This window comes from Myotis davidii, unplaced genomic scaffold (assembly GCF_000327345.1).
Source record: "Myotis davidii unplaced genomic scaffold, ASM32734v1 scaffold102, whole genome shotgun sequence".
NCBI lineage: Eukaryota > Metazoa > Chordata > Mammalia > Chiroptera > Vespertilionidae > Myotis > Myotis davidii.
Genome location: NW_006293778.1, coordinates 383,974 through 404,149, shown reverse-complemented (window position 1 = coordinate 404,149; position 20,176 = coordinate 383,974). Strand labels below are relative to the sequence as shown.

At 41.2% G+C, this 20,176-nt stretch overlaps 2 protein-coding genes across 2 annotated transcripts in view; one reads left to right on the top strand and one right to left on the bottom strand.

The window, feature by feature from the left end:
- The window catches only part of MCF2L2 (MCF.2 cell line derived transforming sequence-like 2), a 114,681-nt gene that overhangs the window by 67,465 nt on the left and 27,040 nt on the right, over nt 1-20,176 (bottom strand). The window contains exon 4 of the mRNA XM_006767398.2: nt 17,485-17,561. Coding sequence (XP_006767461.2) covers nt 17,485-17,561 — 77 coding nt within the window. The remainder of the gene's footprint in view (nt 1-17,484; nt 17,562-20,176) is intronic.
- B3GNT5 (UDP-GlcNAc:betaGal beta-1,3-N-acetylglucosaminyltransferase 5) lies at nt 2,966-14,165 on the top strand. Its single transcript, XM_015566307.1, has 2 exons — nt 2,966-3,145; nt 10,095-14,165. Exon 2 carries the CDS (start codon nt 10,409-10,411, stop codon nt 11,540-11,542), a length of 1,134 nt encoding a protein of 377 aa, XP_015421793.1. The 5' UTR covers nt 2,966-3,145; nt 10,095-10,408; the 3' UTR covers nt 11,543-14,165.

Genomic DNA, 20,176 nt, shown 5'->3' with positions numbered 1-20,176 from the left:
CCCCCAACCTTGCGCTGCCCCGAGGCTGCGGGGGTGAATTCGGGTAGGAAGCTTGCGTCGGGGTGGAAACTAGGAACCGCCAGACTGAGGAAGCTTGCGTGGCTGGGGAAATGGAGACGGGGGAAGTGGGCCGGCTGGGGGGAGTGGGGAAGGAGACCTCTTCCTAGCGGGAAGGTCTCTGCCACTCTGTGGTTTTTTTTGTTTGGTTTGTTTTTTATTCTACTCTGCTGAATTTTATTTTGCATCCCAAAGTGACATCCCATATAGGTGAAAGTAGCAACTTTTCCTGTGACTCTGACCACACGCCCTATCTTTTTTCTTTCCCAGTGCTGGTTTTCATAGATTATGGATCATGCTGAAGAGGCACCTACGTTGAAGTTACACAGTGGTGGGTGGGGGCTTGTAGCTCATATTTAGGGTAATTCTCTGATGAAAGGACAGCTATTAGAACTGGACTTGGTCCTCTGTGTCTTTATTTTGGGAAACGTTGCCTGGTCCCTATGGGGGAGGGGAGAGAGATGTGAGAAGTTGAAACTGACCCAGAAAAGGATGACTGGAGGTAGTTGTATTAAGTAGTGGCGCTGAAAAGGTCCCATCCTGAACTTCCTGAAAGGGGGCTGGTGATGAGCAATTAAGGTTTTGCTTTCTGAAAACAAACTTATGGTAGATTTTATATCTTGTCACAGGGGATGGGGCGCTGCTTTTTGGGGGGTCAACTCTTTTACTTAAAAGCAAGATACACTCAATATCTAAAATATTTCCTGTATATACTTAAAATGATCCTTCTCTCTCCCGCTCCTTCTCTCTCCCGCCCTTTCCCCTGTCCCACAGGCTTTCTCCTTGAGTATTTACTGAGCACCCTCCGAGGGTGAGGCTGACTCTAACCCACATGAGTCAGCCCCTGGAGGACTCACCCTGACACCTTTACATGGGGATGAGTGCGATGACAGGGGAAGGTCAAGCCAAGCGCAGAGAAACTGTTCTCCAGGAAGTGAGAAATGAGAGATGATTACAGACAATAGTCTGGGGAGGGCCTGGGTTGGAGCAGGGGTTGAATGGAGGGGGGTAAAAAAGGAAGAAAATGAGAGACATCTGTCGTACTGTCAACAACAACAAATGTGAAAAGAAAACAGAGGCATAAATGATATTGGACATAGTGCTTTGCCCCCTACCCCCCCCCCCCCAATCTCAAAAGGTGAAGATTTTTCAAAATAAAGTGTAGGCTATAGCAAATAAACTTTATATTTCACTAAAGTGGAGATCGAGTTTCCCTTTTACAAAAGACTGATTCAAATGATGAGACTGTAGGAAAAGAAAATAACTTTCTCTCAAATATAGCACAGGTTGAATCATAACTCATGGGTTTTGAAATGGGTCATCTTTTAAAATGGGTCACTTTGGCTAGAATCATTGCGCTTGGTGACTTTCAAATTGTAAAAGTAGAGTTCTTTCTGAGGATCAGCTGCACTAGAATCTACGTAACAAAACAGGACATGGTAGTAGAACGAAACCAGGAGAAATTCAGAAAGAACAGTGCAACTCTAGACCAGTGGTTCTCAACCTTCCTAATGCCGCGACCCTTTTAATACAGTTCCTCATGTTGTGGTAACCCCCAATTTCATTGTTACAAATTGAACATAATTAAAGCATCGTGATTAATCACAAAAACAACATGTAAGTATATATGTGTTTTCCGATGGTCTTAGGCGACCTCTGTGAAAGGGTCGTTCAACCCCCAAAGGGGTCGCGACCCACAGGTTGAGAACCGCTGATCTAGACGATCACAGTATGCATACACAGGGTGAGGCAAAAGTAGGTTTACAATTGTTTGTATAAAAAGTAATAAAATACTTAATAAATAATAATACAAGACTAAACACTGTTTCTTGTATTTACAACTGTAAACCTACTTTTGTCCTGCCTCATACATAGGTATAAGTATCTTATCATGTTTAAAGATAAGAAAGCTGGTCTAGTGAGATGACCAAACTTTTTTTTAAATCCTCATCTGAGGATATGCTTTTATTGATTTTAAAGAGAGAATGGGAGAGAGAAACATGGACTGGTGGCCTCCAATAGGCGCCCCAACTGTATGCACCGAACTACGTATCCTGACCAGGCATCGAACCTGCAACCTAGGTATGTGGCCTGACCGGGAATTGAACCTGCAGCCTTTTTGGTGTACAGGTTGATGCTTCAACCAACTGAGCCACCCAGCCAGGGCACGATAATCACACTTTGAATAAACAAAAGTGATTTTTCACATTTTAATGCCAGAAATTCAGAGGCTGACTTTGATCTGAAAGTTTTACGATTATCGTCCATAGTGAAGGCTCTGACACTCCCAGAAGCCAGTTTTCTACAGAAAGGAATGAATGTTCTACCAATTCTGCAGGTAATAAGCTCCCCAGTTCAAAATACTATTACACAGCTTAAGATCCACCCAAGATTTCACATTTCGTATTTTATTCCTTTCCTCTAATTCTTTCTACAACTTTCTGATAGTTCTCTAGACAAAGTACGTTAAAAGGTTGACTGAAATCAGGTTTCCTCCACAATGCACAGGGTCTTATAACCTTTGGCTTTGCCATCATCATTAAAATGTATTTTTTAAAGGCTTGTGGAAACCATATTGTTCTTTCCTGTCAAGGACAATAGAAGACTGTGGTTAGATGTTAGTAGTAAGTGCCCTTAGCAATCAGATCAGTATTTTAAAAAACTCATATCTAATGAATATTTTGCTAGAAGAATATTAGGAGTTTATCTCATTGTTTTTAAAGGAAAATAATCCCAAAGACTATCAGCCATCTGCTGTCTATACCCTCACAGTAAAGACCCATGAACAATTTCTAGAGAAAGGACATTAGCGTACACTGAACACCTGATCTGCACCATTTTTTTGGCAATAAATTATCTCAAAGGATCTTCAGAAAACACTGTGTGGTATACGGTTTGGAGACAAGTCAAGCTCATGTGACCAGTAAGTGGAAGCACCACTTTTGTTCATATTCTGAAACTCTTGGTTGCTTCACTCTCTTGCCTCCATCAGGGGAGTCCAGGCTGCACCAGAACGTTTACTCGCTCTGGTAATGGATACACGCTGGAAGCATCACTGAAGCCTGCCTGGCATCCCACCTACCACACAGTAAGTGAGGGAATTAATATTTGTTGAATTAATTAACTGTCGGCATTATCTACTTCCAGGGCTGCCCAGCATAATGCCTGAAGCAGGGTAGGTGCTTAATAAATGGTAGTTAACATATTATAGTAAGTGTTGACGAGCTGAGACAGAAATGTATTATATATACACATTGTGTTTTACACCATTATTTTTGTACTCTGTAGACCTTCAATCAAATGTTGTTTCCCAAATATAATGTCCAGAACAGGGCATATGAACTGCCTTCGGACAACAGGCTTATATGTATAGTTTATATAATAGGTTTATATGGGGTTAGACTGTCAACTTATTTCTAAATCACTAGTTTTCATATCAGAATTTGACCTCAGCTTTGTATGACTCGTTCATTTCATCCAATTCTTATTCAGCAAATACTTGCTGAAATCGTGCCCTCTGAGTCCTATACTTTTTCTCCTTCCCTCCTTCTCACCTCTTTTTTTTTTTTTAAACCTCCTTTGCCATTTTGGCTCCCCTCCCTTAAATACCCTAATCTTTTTTGTGGAGGAAAGGCTTTATACACCCACAAAGGAGACGGACTCACGAGGTACCTGGGTGCTCTGGGATCAAGAAAAGGAGGAAAAGTAGAAATGGAAGGTCAGGAAAGGGGTATGTTACAAAGAAAATGAGAACAAGCTCGGACAAGATGCAGGCGGGAGGAAGCAAAACATAAGTGATGGGAGCTCCTGGAAGGGCAGCCTTGCCAGGGCCGGGAAGGAAGGGGAAGGAAGGGCAGGGGAGGAGCTCAGGGAGGGACCAGGGCCTCAGCTGGAATTTATGAGGTTATGTGGTGAACCCCAAGTCTCGGGACTTCAGTTTCTTCGTCTGCAAAATGGGGAGATGATTTCTCCCTCATAGGTTGTTGTGAGAGGTAAAGGGTCAGTACATGTGTCAGGCATTCCGCACGTGCCTGCTGTACAGTAAACACCCATGTTAGCGACTGTTGCTAGAGTGGGCAACGGAGAAGTTTGCTCCTTAAGTGGGCAAGCACAAAACAAGAACTGTGTCTAAAAGAGCAAGCAGCCCTGTCAACCAACAACTGTGCTCAAGAATGAATACAGAAGGCCAAGCTTAGAAAAGCAAATGTTTGACCTTTACGAGGCCTACTTCATAGTTCAGCTTCTTTGTTTGTTTCAAATTCTGTATACTCAGACTCGTTACTGGAAATTTTTAATGACTTTTCATATAACTCCTGGAATATAATATCTGCTCTGTAGTCCTGTGTTACCAGTTTCCTTAGCACCTGTCTTTACTTAGGTCCTGTCTTTGTTTGTTTGTTCACTTGGTATTTCCCTGTCTTTATTCTTCCCATAACCAGCAAACAGAAATCTATACCTTTGTGTGACTTATAAAGAAGCATTTAACTTAGTTTACATGGATGAGGCTTATTACTGGATTCACATGGTTGGTTTTATAACCTCGCTCTTTCTCTGTCCCACATCCATGCTTGCTGTGTTGGCATTGAAAGACTTTCGACCAACACTGAATCAAGAATTAACTCTTTAAATGTATTTTTTGTGGAGAGATAACAACTCCAAATAACTTCTAATCTTTGTCCAAGGTTTGAGCAAAAGTTTCATAGCTACTTACAGCCACAAAAACACCTAAAAATAACTGTTGGGTAGAATTTTTTACAGGCCTTATGTTGAAAACAATTATTTTATTAGAGAGAGAGAGAGAGAGAGAGAGAGAGAGAGAGAGAGAGAGAATAACATTGATCAGTTGCCTCCTGCACGCGCCCTGATTGGGGGGTCAAACCCGCAACCTGGGTATGGGCACCAACTCGGAATCGAACCCACCACCTTGTGGTGTACAGATGATACTCTAACCAACTCAGCCACACCAGCCAGGGCAACACCCAATTTGATTAAATAATAAAATAAAAGAGAGTATGTGAGTTGTGTATTCAAATTTCAGATTGCTTCCTTCCTTCTTGAGCAAATAAAATAGGTAAAGAGTACTAAACAGAAACCAGTTGTGTTTCTCAGCACAAGTTACTACAACTAATGTGATAAGAAAAATCTATGGGAATCAAATTATAACCTTTCCAGTAAATTCAGGGCTTTTTATTCCTGATTTCTTTTAACATGGCAGTTTGGCTCCTGAGGATTGGTCCTCGCTATGTCTAACGGAGGAGATGATCAGACAAGCCAGGTCAAAATTCCTGAAATGTAAAACAAAATGTAAAGATGGGACAGAAAATATCACCATTTTTCCTTTTGTGTTATGCCCGGACAGGAAACAAAAATTGTGTTTCACTGGGACTTTGGCCTAAAAGTTTAAGTGTAAAAGGTACATAGTACTTAGGCTTTTTAAGAAAAATTGTAACTTTCTGGAGGAGCATTATTAGTTCATAATCACACTTGCATCACTTTTCAATGATCCTGGCCCTGACCCTCAGTATGTGCCTCGGGGAGTGGAGAGGGCAGGAGCCTGGGAATCCGACACACACATGGGAATGAGAAGCTGACAATGTGCGACCCTTCTTCTATCTCAATGAGGCAGGAAGTAAACGCACCAGCTAAGAGTGAGGAAGACAGCCCTCAGAGAGGGGAGACTTAGCATGGCTGGTGAAGAGACTGGGAGAGGGAGGAGGTCGGGACAAGTGAGGGACAGTCCCACAGCGTGGAGTGCCCTGCCCACAGCTGGGTATGGCCATTGGCAGGGATGCTGCCTGCCTGGGTGTCACACCTTCCCCAGCAGCCTGGCGGGTGTTGTAGGAGCAGAGAAGACGGGGTTGACCTGAGGTCTGGGGCTGTTGGGGTGGCAGGACGGGAACCGAGGAGAGGAGGGCGAAGGTGCCAGATGGTTCCTCATCCAAGGCAGGGAGGTGGGTCAGGAGTTTGCTGGGTAGGGTGAGGGGGCTGGGGGCAGGGAGAGGTGGGCAGAGTGTTCTAAATGAATATATAGAGGTGGTGGTTGAAGATGAGTGTACTGGAGAGTATGTGTACTTGAGTTTAGAATTTAGAGGGAATGAAGTTCCAAGCGAAGCCATGTAAAGAAAGTGTGTAGCGGGAAGGAAATGTGAACACAGTGGTGCATACATCATAAAATAAGGCTTCCTTAAGCTTCTGAGTGTCTTCTTTATGCTCAGAGCGCCCACCACATCTTCAGTCCTGCGTGCCTCCATCTCATGACCTGCGGGACTTCTCTACCCGCTGTGTCCCCAGCACCTCACACTCAATACAAATCTAAAACCGAACACATTCCCCCCTCACGTTAACTAATGAAACCAGTTTCCCTCCTCTGTCAGCAATGCTTGAAACTAGATCCCACCCCTCCTCCTCCTCCTGACCCCCGTTGCAGGTCACTCAGCAAGTACTGCTGGTTTCTGTTTTCCTTGAAAGGGTCTTCTTTATCCCCCCCCATGGCCCCCCTCCACTCCCACCACGCAGCCTGGGTCCTCTCCACCTTGTGCTGTGTCAGCACGAGGTCCCGATGAACCAGTGTCCTGGTCTCCAGGCCTCTGCGTCCATCCCGCATGCCACTGCCAGATCAATCCGAATATTTAGACAATTATCAGCTACACACAGACAGTTATCAGCAAGAAAGGCCTGTGTGTGGCTTCACTTGGAACTTCATTTCCTCTAAATTCTAAATTCTACTACACATACTCTCCAGTACACTCATCTTCACCACAACCTCATGCCATTACCAGATCGAGAATATTAAGGAATCTGTTCCTTCTCAATCCAAATATTGTAAAAAGCTTAATTCATTTTGACAAGAGAGCTAGTAATAAAAATACAATTCCTGTGACTTCCAGCTGCCCTATTATTACCAAGGTTCTGCATATGCAGGCCCCAACCTCCCTGCTTTCAAATTCATCCCTGTTTCTCCAACATTGGCCACACTGCGATTCTTTCTTTTTAAACATTTTTAAAAATATGTGTTTTATTGGTTTTGGAGAGGAAGGGAGAGGGAGAAAGAAACATCAATGATGAGAGAGAATCGTTGATCGGCTCCTCCTGCACGCCCCACACTAGGGATTGAGCCCGCAACCTGGGCATGTGCCCTTGACTAGAATCAAACCTGGGACCCTTCAGTCTGCAGGGTGATGCTCTATCCACTGAGCCAAACCAGCCAGGGTGATTCTTTCCTTTCTTGCCTGAAATAGACTGCCTCCCTTTCTGCAGCCACCTATCTCCTGCTCGTCCTCAGGCCCTCTGACTAGCTTTCACTATCTCTCCTCCTGGGAACAGTCTGACCGTGCCTGGAGCTGGTGCTGCCCAAAGTCGGGCTGACGCACCTTCTGTACCTTCTGTGGCGTGTTGAATGTCACCCCTGGGAACTGTGCTTTCATGTGGGCACCATGAGTCTTGTCTCAACCAAATTGTAGATGCTCTCAGACTGGAGACTATAAAATACTACTTCACAACTCCCACTGGGCCTGGCACAAGTATTTCCACAGCAAGGACTCAAATACTTGTAGGATTCATTGAAACATGGGACACCGAGATTGCTGAACTTGAACAAGTGCACACCTCACCATCTTGATTAAAACTTCAAAATGTATAGCAGGTTTGCATGGTATTTTAGGATCACAAAAGGAGACTCAACAAAGAAATGAATTGACAGCCTGGGTGAAGCAGAACAAAATTGGGGGTCGTTTAGGGAGACTGGTAGCCTGTACGTGCACTAACTGGGTTTTTCCAGCAAAGTTTAAGAAGCTGTGCCCTTAGTTAAGAGTAATTGAGGGGCACAGCTCCCAGACTAAAAGGTATTTGGGGTGGGGTCTGCCACCTTCTCTTCTGATGCTCCTACTTCTTTCTTCCTCTGACTACTCCTGCCTATTAGGGAAGAGAATATTAAGGATATCTGTTCCTTCTCCATCCCAACAGAAGCAAACCCAAGTTGCATGCTGAATATTTGAATATTTTCCTTTAAGCAGTTCTTTGCCCTGTGCTCTCTAAGGTCTTTCCTGTTTCCCATTTCCAGCAGGCTCCGAGTCACCTGTAACTTCTCTATGCCCTCATTAGCCATACATTGATATCACCTCCCATTTGCAGATGAAGTCACCAAGTCAGAGTGCACTGAGGGGTGCCCGAGGTTACACGATAAATCTGGCCCCAAAGCAGGGTAGCCCTGGAGTTTCCGGCCTATGGATTGGTCACTGCACCGAGCTGAGGGCACACAAAGGAAGCTGCACCCACAGCATTCTGTGTGGTTGTGCTGAGCTTTGTCGGCATTGTTTGTTTCCTGGAAGGCCCTGCGTGTTCTTTCCCCAGGCCGGGCAGGTCTGTGGGCTTCTGCTCGGTTCCCTTTCCTGCAGGTTGAATACGGAAGCTAGAAGATGCGCTCTGGAAAAGCTGTAAGACTGCGAGTCAGAAGAGTGGGGGCAATTGCATGTGCGTGGTCTCCGTTCGCAAAGCCAGAGTTGGGGGCAACATGGTCTCGTTGTAATTAATGAATTTAGATCCGAGAGGTGCTCTCGCTTTTGGTTGGGAAAGGCAGCCTGGTGACTGTGTTCAGTTTGAAGGAGTTCAGGTGTTCTTTTGTTAGAAAGAAGAAGCTGGGTTCTCTAAAAGAGTAGTTTACCAAATCTCCCCCTCATCCAATCAGGACTATCCCTGGCATGTATTTCTGACGGATATAAATGGTGGGTAAACAATTCAAGCCCGTACAGGTGAAGAAATCTTGTTTTAGGGCTTTACTTGCGGTCCAGAACCTAAATAAGCAACATGGATCATTAGCTTTGTGACAGGCTCTTTGTCATTTTTCATAAAACTATTCTGACTCTTTGAGGTCAGTTGGAAGAACTATGGGGAATTAAGGTAAATACATATGTGGTGCGAGGATGGGAGATAAAATAAATGTTGTGGGCTGGCTGCTAGGTTGTAGTGACGTCAGCAGCAGCAACACACCCACTGGATGAGTAATAGATCGCAGTTCCTTGGAGAGATACCAGGGCAACTGAGAGTCAAGTGTACATGAGGAAGCTGAGAGGTTAGGCTTGTGGGCGGATTGTCTAGCAAGAAGGTCAGACTTGTAAACCACTGTGAATGTGGGCCGAGGTAGCTAGCCCTGGAAGGCACTAAGCACAGCTGCTCAGATATGGGAAGCTAGTCTGTGCCTGCGGTTCCGAAGTTTACTCCTCTGTTTCCTTCCCAGGGTCTTTAGGAATAGAAACCGCAGGTTAGATTCAACTGAGAATTTTCTCTGAATTCTTTTTTTTCCCCCAAATGTATTTTTATTGATTTCAGAGAGGACGGGAGAGGGAGATGAAAACATCTATGATGAGAGAGACTCATTGATCGGCTGCCTGCCGCACGCACCCTACTGGAGATCGAGCCCACAGCCTGGCATGTGCCCTTGATCGCAGTTGAACCTGGGATATCGGGATGCTCTATCCACTGAGCCAAACCGGCTAGGGCTTTTCTCAGAATTCTTGAACACATGCTATCTTAAACATCTGCAGATAAGAAATCTCTGTTATTTTGTGGTAAGCCTCCAGTTCCTTCAGTGTGTCTGGGGCAAGCTTTATTGGATCTGTACTATTATGAACTTGCTTTCATCATTCATCTATTTTGCCTTGAACTGTATAGTTACTTTCATCCTGACTCTATTTCAAATCAATATAGGCTTGGATGGATCCATTTGAGAGATTTAAACTTTAAGTATATATGATGATAGCCATTTTAGAGGGCTTTTATTTTTATTTTTATTTTTTTTAGGTTGAGGAGAGAAAAGGGTCTCTGTATTCTGAATGGGAAGAAAGTAGAGAGTGCTTCTCTCTTTTTCCCTCTACTCCCCTTAAAAAAAAAAAATAGACAGCTGTATGTCTCTCTAAGTGCTTGCTGCCTCGTTGCCCTATCCAGGTCAGTCCAGTTACATTTAGTTTGTAAGGAATTATGAGTAGTTTATTCCTTTCGGCAACCCATTCACTTGTCATCTTTTCTCGTCCCACCTCTAATAGGCTACACTTAAATTCCGCAGAAGGAAGTACATGGGATACCTGCTCGAGGCCAGCCACCGAACTCGATGAAGGATGCCGGCGTGGGAACATATTGATGTGCCAGTGTCCTCGTTCTATAGGGTGTTCCATTCTTTTGCAAGCTCAGCAAAAATGGTCTTCAAAGAAAACATTTTGTGACATAAGAAGCTCCTTTTACATGTGTAACGACCAGCCTGTCTTAAGATGACCATCGGCTCCACAGAGTACGAAGCTCAGCGGTCTCGAAGAAGCACGTGCCCATTTAACACGGAGCCTAACTAAGAACGGACGTCAGAATGTTTGTTAGTGGCAGAAGAGTGAAAAAATGGCAGTTTGTCCAGTTATGTGCCACTTGTTTCATTCTGAGCCTCATGTTTTTTTGGGAACCATTTGATAACCACATTGTGAGCCATATGAAATCCTACTCTTACAGATACCTCATAAACAGCTACGACTTTGTGAATGAGAGCCTATCTCTCAAGCGCAGTGAGGATGGGGCTTCTCGCTACCAGTACTGGATTAACCACCAGGAGAAGTGCCAAGCACAGGATGTCCTCCTTTTACTGTTTGTAAAGACTGCTCCTGAAAACTATGACCGACGTTCTACAATCAGGAAAACGTGGGGCAACGAGAAGTATGTGCGGTCTCAACTTAATGCCAACATCAAAACTCTGTTTGCCTTAGGAACCCCTTCGAACCCACTGACGAGAGAAGAACTGCAAAGGAAATTGGTTTGGGAAGACCAGATGTACAATGATATCATTCAGCAAGACTTTGCCGATTCTTTCTACAATCTGACTCTTAAATTACGTATGCAGTTCAGTTGGGCAAATACCTTTTGTCCACATGCTAAATTCCTTATGACTGCTGATGATGACATATTTATTCACATGCCAAACCTTATTGAATACCTCCAAAGTTTAGAACAGATGGGTGTTCAAGACTTTTGGATTGGTCGTGTTCACCGTGGTGCCCCTCCCGTTAGAAACAAACACAGCAAATACTATGTCTCCTATGAAATGTACCAGTGGCCAGCTTACCCTGACTACACTGCTGGGGCTGCTTACGTGATCTCTAGTGATGTAGCTGCCAAAGTCTATGAGGCCTCACAGACACTCAACTCTAGTCTTTACATTGATGATGTGTTCATGGGCCTCTGTGCCAATAAAATGGGGATAGTACCACAAGACCATGTGTTTTTCTCTGGGGAAGGGAAAACTCCTTATCATCCCTGCATCTACAATAAAATGATGACATCTCATGGACATGTTCAAGATCTTCAGGACCTTTGGGAGGAAGCCACAGACCCTAAAGTGAAAACAGTTGCAAATGGTTTTTTTGGCCAGGTATACTGTAGGATAATGAAAATAGTTCTCCTTTGCAAGTTGACCTATGTGGACACATATCCCTGTAGGGCTGCCTTTGTCTAAGAGTACTTGAATGTTGTATGTTTCCACTGTCACTGAGCCAAACCTGGATGAAAAACCTTTAAATGTCTGTCTATACCTTAAGTGAAAGATGAGTTAGAACAAAACAAAGAAATATTTTGAAAGTGCAGTCTCTCAGAATTTTTCTTTGATTGTAGAAGCTATTCAGTATAACTTACCTACTTCATTGCCTAAATCCATTTCAAGGAATTTATATTTAGAAAAGGTTTGTGAAAACAAAACTAAAGGGGAATTCAAGTTCTCAATGCCACACATATATCTGCAGCATAAAGAAGTTATTAAGGAACCATAGTGTTAGTAGAATAACTGCATTGGAAAGTACCAACCGAGTGTAGAGTATACCATTTCAAAGAAAGGAATATATTGTTAAACTAGGTATACAAGTTAATTTTATTCAAGAGCACTTGATGGAAATGGTGGGGGCAGCAGAGGATTGGCATAAGAGAAAGTACTGCATCTGGTAAAGGCAAGCCTCATATTTTTCAGAGGAGATTTAGGAAAATGTATAGTAGGTCCTCAAATAACCTGGTTTTGTCAAGCATCATTTTGTTACAGCATTGATGAGATTTTGTAGGAACTTGACTCTTGTTTATATCAATTAGCCTATTGTAAAAATTTTTCATTATACATTGTTCCACTGCAGTTCCAACTTACCGATAATGTTAAATGAGGACTTCCTGTACACAATTTCTTTATAAACAGCCAAATCACTATTGTCACATCCATGTAGATAGTATTGGGGCCATTTAAAACATATTTATGTCTTTTCTTTTTCCAAAGTTTAATGTAAAATTGGAGAAGTCATTAGCTCTGCCCTAACTGGTACTCTCTCTATATATTTATCATTAGATAATGAAATAAAACATGGCAGCTTGCTACCCATAGGGTTCTTCTGTAGGAAGAAATCATTGTTTATTCAAATAAGCTGATATGAATTTTAATTCAATGAATTTTTTAACTGGTTCTTAAATATTCAATATCGGTCTGTTTTTAAGGTAGTTATTTGAATGTAGTTTGCATAGAGGCCTAATATAATGAAGACTTCAAAAGGAAAGGTAGAACATTAAAAACTTGTTTTCTCTATAAACTATAAAATAAAATTCTTAATATCTAAATTATTATAATGGTTACTAAAATTAGCCTACTCCTCCCCAACATGTCTCTTAAACCACAATATTTTGTTCCAGTTTCAGATTTTAAAATTGAGAGTATTAAACGTCACATCAAAACTACAGTATCTTCAAAAAATCGATCTCATCAAAACAACCATTAGACGTATCTTTGACTTTTAAGTATTTCAAACTTGAAGTCAGAATGAAAATTCTCAGAATGAGGTTGAAAGCCTTTGTAAAGCCATATGTCCCTTATAATCAAGGAGATGTGCTGAGGTAGAACAGAGGGAGTTTCATTTCTTTTACAAAGCAGGGTAGAAAGGTGGCCATGGTGCTAACAGCTTCCCCTCACTGCAGAAAGAACGGGGTGATGCCTATTATTAGGGGGATCATCTGAAAGCCAAAATAGCGACTTCAGCGAAAGTAGTTGTACTGATTATAGAACCTCTGTCTGCAGAGGTGCTTGTTAGGGAAAACGAAGAGTCTTCCGTGTACTTAGATGATGTCTGAAACATGGGAAACAAAAGAAAACTAAAAAAAGAATCCTCAGTAAACACAACTAGATGATGGCTTATACAATTATTTTTTGCAGGTAGCTTTTTAATGTTTACAGAAATCTTTTTCTCTATTTTGAACATTGAGGCTTGTTTATGTTGATTGCTGAGATAATTCAGAATTTTTAACTAAGGTCAAAACTACAGTGTCAACCATTGTAGTTTATAGTTCCCTTCAGAGTAGATTCGGGGTTTTTAGATGACAGCTTGAAATTTGTGACCAATTTGAAAAACTGGGGAGAATAAAAGCACAGTTTGATAAAGCAGATGTGTCATTAATTTTCATTAGTTGCGTCTTTATATAACAGCTTGCCTTTTGGCCATACACACCCTGTGTAGCTATACTTGTAACTGTCTAAATTTTTCATTGCTTGAAAATATCAGCGTCTCTCTGGCCACTGAAACGATCTCGTTTGTTTACAGCGATACTTCTGTGAAACAGTTATTTATTTGTGAAAGAGCTCTCCTCCACTGTGTTCATCTTTTTCCTTTTTGCTGAGAATAGAACAGATTTAAATTTGCAGGAAATAGGAAGGCCCTTCCTTTTTGAATAAGAAGGAAGTTGCCAGAAAATTCTTTCATCAGACTTAAAGTACTGAGAAGACTATTTGTAAATACAATATAAGGATTCCCGCCTTTTAAAAAGGAAGGTACAACTTTGGTGCTCCAATGCAGGGCTGTCTGAAAACTCATAAACGAAGGGAAAATAAACAATCAGCCCGGACGGTCACTTGGGTAGAAGACGGTTGTACACAGTGTTATTGCTAAAAACGTTTTACCTCTTGGTTGGTTCGCATCTTTTTTTCTTTCATATTATTAATTTGATACCAAAATGTTAAATATTTATATTATTTGAATGTTGCTTATATGTTAAAATAATTAGTGTTTTTTTAAAAAAATAAATAAATCTGTGATTTACAATAAACAACTTGAAAATTGTCAGCAGATGTGTATTTTCACAAGGGTTTTTAAACTCCTGTGTGAACACCATTTGTTTCTATCTAATCGGCTTGTTCTTTTTAATGTCAGAGGGGCCTATGGCACACAGTCCTGCTCCAGCTTGCTGCTGTGCCTAGGAGAGATGTGTCTTCTGCACACTGGAGTCCCCAAAATGCTCCTTTTGTTTGTTAAATGACTGAGGTTGGAATGTCTGAGGGAGGGAATTCCAGATTGTTTACGATGGGCTAAAGTAACATGTAGCCATAGTGTCTTAAGACACCATTTGAAATGGTCATATTTTCCTTTTATTTGATACTAGAGGCCTGGTGCACGAAATTTGTGCACTTGGGGGTGGGGAGGGGAGTCCCTCAGCCCGGATTGTGTGAGGGTGCAGGCCAGACTGAGGGACCCCACCAGTGCACAATCCAGGCTAGGGAGGGATGCGGAAGGTTGGCCAGCCGGGGAAGGACCATGGGAGGGCTCCAGGTGTGTCTGGCCCATCTTGCTCAGTCCCTATTGGCCGACCCTAGCAGCAAGCTAACCTACTGATCAGAGTGTCTGCCCCCTAGTGGTCAGGGCATGTCATAGCCAGTGGTTGAGCAGCCTTAGCATATCATTAGCATATTACGCTTTGATTGGTTGAATGGATGACCGGACACTTAGCATATTAGGCTTTTATTATATAGGATCCTTAGCCACCTCAAAGTAGATTAAAATTTAGCCCTGGTCTTGTAATGAAAGGAATGTTCTCAGGTTCCTCTTGGAGTGTTTGGTGCTTCAGCATATTTATACATAGTATGTTTTCATCTGCTTTTCACCCGATTCCTGCTCACTTCTTAGAATATGCTGTGAGTCATTCTACATATATTTTTTTAAAACTTGAAAGTTATCTGAATTATTTGGTTGTAGTAGAACTTTTTACTTGCAAGGCATGGTTGACGTGTTTGTACTCTGGACTCAAATGATGATCACTTGGAAGAATTAATGAACTTGACCTATATGTGGGACTTCAATTGAACTCCATAGCTGCAATGAGAATCAGACCAGAGAAGTCTTGATATGCACGGTGATCCATTCCGCTGTAACAATCAGAAAGGATAAGTGCTCACTGGCTTTTTCCCTGCAGTCACCACATGGTGCAGTGAAACAAGCTTCAGCCACAGCTTTCCCTCCGGTAATCCTCTGCTCCAGACCTCCAAGACTCCTTACTGCCTCCAGCATCAAGTCTAGTCTCTTCTACCTGCTCCCCTAGGCCTTATGTAATGTTCCTTTCCTTCTTCATTCCCTATAGCTTTATTTTTTCCATTGCCACTCTTATCCATCACAAATCTCATTCAATCTCATACATGGATAAGTTCATTTCCTTTGCCAAAAACACTGTTTCTCCTGTAGCTACTGAAATCTTGGCAACTCGAAGTTAACTGTTCTATAAAACATGTCCTAACCTCCCCCTCAAATATCTACACTAATAAAAGAGAAACATGCAAATTGGTGTCACTCTACTACACCTATCCGCCAGTCAGAGTGACTATGCAAATTAACTCAGCAAAGATGGCGGTTAATTTGCATGTGCAGGCACAGAGCGAAGACTGAAGACTGAAGAGGTTTGGCTTCTCCCCTGTGGCCGGTCCAAATTCCTAGGTCCTGGGTGCTGGAGGAAAACCAGTGCCAACAGTCAGGGAAGGGAGGCTTATTGTGTGAATCTTCTTGCAAAGGGCTTCTAGTATACTTGTAAATGTACACTTACCACATATATTACTATTACCTACTAATTGTTTCATGTGTTTTTTTCCCAACTAAAACTGAAGGTAGGGACTGCACAGTGCTCAAAAATCATTATTTTTTTTAATCATTATTTTCAAATATAATAAAGTAATATCATTTTGGCAAGCCATCCAGATATGAAAAGAAGATTAATTACTAAAACCCTAATGGACATTATCTGACATAACATTTTACCTATACTATTTAAAAGTTTATAATTTATTTGATGAAATCTGAGTATTTACCATATACCAAACATATCAACTTCAGCCCCAACAAATTTGTATTAGTTATGCATAAATATGCAAATGTATAAAATCAAAAGTGAATCAGAAAATATAAACTGTTGTAGCAAAGATTAGTGATTTTAAGGTATTCAAAGCTGGTGGTAAAAACAGGCTTATAAATTCTGTCTTATGTTTAATCCACTAGCTGTTTTTGCCTTTTCTCGAAGTTCTTTTGCAAAAATCAAAGGTATTTTTGTTTCACTAAATGCTGTAACTTTTCCTTTGTAGTTCTCATTAGAAGTATGATTTAATGGTCTACTGTAAATTAATACAACTCACTTAATTGGACCTATTTAATTAGTCAAATTCATTTACTAAATTAATAGTTCAATTAAAGGGCTGATTTAACTAATACTTTTATAAAGATAAGATTTATAATTCTAAAAGTAAAATTATAATGATAAAAGTAGGTAGGTTGTAGTAATAGTTAGAAAAGTCCCAAAAGATATACCATCACTTGAGAAAAACAAGAGAACTAAACGCACTTTCAGATATGCTGAATTCAGCCATTTACTTAGACTCAAAGATACATTTCCATCAGTAAGAGCCTACCTGTTTCCTCTAGTGCACCTTAAAGTGAAAGAATATCAAGTAGTCTAATTAAATTAATACTGACTTTAATCAAAAAGTACGTTCCTAAAGATGTTTGTTCATTCATTCTACAGGCACTTTTTTAGAGGCATGTTAAGAGCTAAACATGACAGACCCTGGGAATAAAAACAACTCACAAGTCGGTAAGTCAAATGGTGTGAGTATAAACAATGTGATGAGTGCTAGAACAGAGGTAATGATGGGGATTCTAAATAGAGAGAGGATTTTTTTAAAAATGAATTTCCCCTTCTGCTTTTGGTCTTCTCCACTGAACTGCTGAGCATTCACATGAATTGCCAACACCTTTCGGTATGCCAAAAATAGCATTAAGTTTGTATAAATTGTTTCTTTTGGGGACCTATTGCCTTTAAGTAGGTTTAAATCAATAATTCAGTTAATAGCAACAATAGTTTGCATTTACTATTTTCTTGATAATTCATTTTTTTAAACACTAAGTATCCCTGGAAATGTGGTTTATGAGATGTCATTTTCAGTTCTTGCTTGTTGCTTTTATGAGATCCATGGGTTTTGTTCTCAGGTAGATAAATGAGGATTAGTATATAGAATGTGATTTTATCTGGGAAAGATAAGTGATGATTTAAAACAGAGGATAGTCTACCCTGCCCCCCTACCCCAAGGGGTTAAAATGATTTCTTTAAAGGGATCTGCAATCTTACCTGCTGGGGGAAAGATTTTCAGGACTGTCAGGCTGCTCCTGCTCCCCATCATGACTGCATTCAAGTATTTCTTCATTCTGAAGTGAAAGAAATTTTGGTAAGATACTCTACGTTATTTGTGGGGGAGCCCCAAGTCTACATCTTTCTTTTCCCCAATTTCTTAGTTTGGTATTGATTTTGCTTTTACTTCTCCAGATGAACATCATATCCAGTTTCTCATCTTTTTCTTTCTTGGATCTTCCCCAACCATTCTGTGGATCTGTTACTGTTGGCCCTTCACGATTCCTTTAGGAACATCGAAAACTCATCCTGAAAAGCATGTATTCCTTTTCCTTAATGATGGGCTATTAACATTGTTCTCCTCCCTCTTTCCTGATGATTCACAAAAAACGGTTCAGAGTCTGAGCTAAAAGATAAAGAGATCATCTGACAAAATATCTTCATTCCTTTTCTTCTCTTTCTGGGTAAGAAATCAAAGTCTGGAGAAGTTGCAACCTGCCTGAGGCCAGAAAGAGCTAGAGGCAGAGATGACATAAGTCTGGTGTCCACTTTCACAGGCTCAGTATCACCTGTCTGTGCTAGCACTCCACCTCCTAAAGCAGCTGGTTCCTTAGGATGTGCAATGTGGCCACCAGTGCAGGCCCGAAGCCAGTTGGTTCAAAGCCACACAACATGCCAGCTGAGCCCTTGGGCAAGGTCACTGAACATCCTGCCACGGCCCCTCTGCACTGTCTACCTCAGTAAGGCTGTGGCTCTTTTTCAGAACAATACTAGGCATTTAATTCTCTAAAAGAGGCAAGACTCCTGCTCAGTTTGATGTCAAGAAAATATAATTTTAACAAGGAAGTGAATTGTTATAACATTGGTAGCAATGAGCCTATCATAAAAGTGTTAACAAATAATGAGCAAATAGATAATTAGCTATCATTTGAGTTCTTCTGCCTGCCAGGTTCTGTTTAAATGAATTATTTTACATTCTATAAAAGAAAGGACAGATTTGGAAAGGGCTCTCTTGCAAAAGAATCATTCAGGAAAATTTAATGAATAGACATAAACATTCCCGGTAAACTAGAGCTGGAAGTTGAAGAATGAGCTTTCCCCAGACTAAGAAAATGATAGGGAGTCTTGCAAAACAGGTGGGAATGAGATGCTTCCCAATCTATTGACTGTAAGAAGATAGTCCTCTCCCTGGATTAGCAGCAAAGTTAAGGTTCCCTTAGTATTCACAATGCCAACCACAGGGGCAGCAATCAAAAAATGTCCAGTAGATGAAAGAAAATCGCGGGTCTTCCATCTTTTTCATAGATGTCTTCTTGAATCTGGTATCACATCCTGAAAGCAAGCTAACAAGTAAAGTAGTATTTGCGACACTCATTCTGCTAATTCAGCTCTAAAATATAACGGGGATCTTATATTCCAAGTTTATATATATTTTTCTCTTAAAATAGGATATCATTTCAATAAGAATCTAAATTTGTCATTTCCTCTATTACATATAGTTGACCAGAGACTGGGATATATTTTTCATTTCGGTTAATATATAGAAGTAAATGCCAATCCCTGGATTCAAACCAATGTAGTTACTTTCACCACACCATCCAACACAGCTCTTTGTTCACATTTTCTAGATGATGTTGAATTAATTACCATGGCAGTTAATGTTCTACTGCATCCTTTTCTAGTTCTTCCTGAAATGCCTGCTGGACTTTGAGCCCCGGCCTTATTCATCGTTGAATAGGCCCTTAACATGAATCCAGGACCTTCATATAGAGTAACCGCTGCTATTAATGAAACGTCCTCTCGCTGTGAAACTGCTGCTGTTGTTAAAATGAATTGTGCTCTTTCCAATTCTATTGATCCTTGAAAGTGTGGTGGGTTGTAGGGTCTCTTATTTCATGACAACTTAGTGATGGAAAAATAACAGTGACTCAAGGTGTAGATAGAGACTTTGTTATCTTTTACACTAAATGATGACATCCCTCTAATATATACACTTTGTCATGCATGGAATGTCTTCATGAGCTTCCCGAAATGCCTGGGCATGGACTTGGTTGCGACGTGTGGCTACACCTCAGACAGCTGATCTCAGGGTAGAGGAAGAGTCCTCTGCCACCATTTGATGGAGAACAACACTGAGTACGACTGAGATGTGATGGGAAGGATCCACAGAAGATCTGAGGACAACGTTAATAAAAACCTGCAGTGAGGTTGTTAACTACAGGCATACCTTGGAGATGTTGTGGGTACTGTTCCAGACTATGGCAATAAGGTTAGAATCAAAATAAAGTAAGTAGTAATATTTTTGCTGGTGGAGGATCATGCCTTCAATTTGTAAAAAAAAAAAAAAAAAAAATGGAACATTTGTGAAGCACGATAAAATGAGGTATGCCTTATACTAAGGTTTTGCTAAGGTTTAGACAGATTAGTGGTGTTTTAGTGCAGTGGCTTTCAAATTTCGACCACACCCACAAGAAAAGCGTTTACATCATAACACGCATACATTTCCTGGCACAGAGCTCCTAAACCCTTTGGAATTTCCTAAATAAGAGCAATAAAGATTCTTGATAGTCATAAGAAACCCTTTCAACCACACCTGAGTTTATGTTCATGAGGTGATTTCTGGAAAGTCCCTAAAGATGGGGGCTGGTTACCAGGGAAACCAATCACATAATTAGAGGGTTTTTACAAGTCC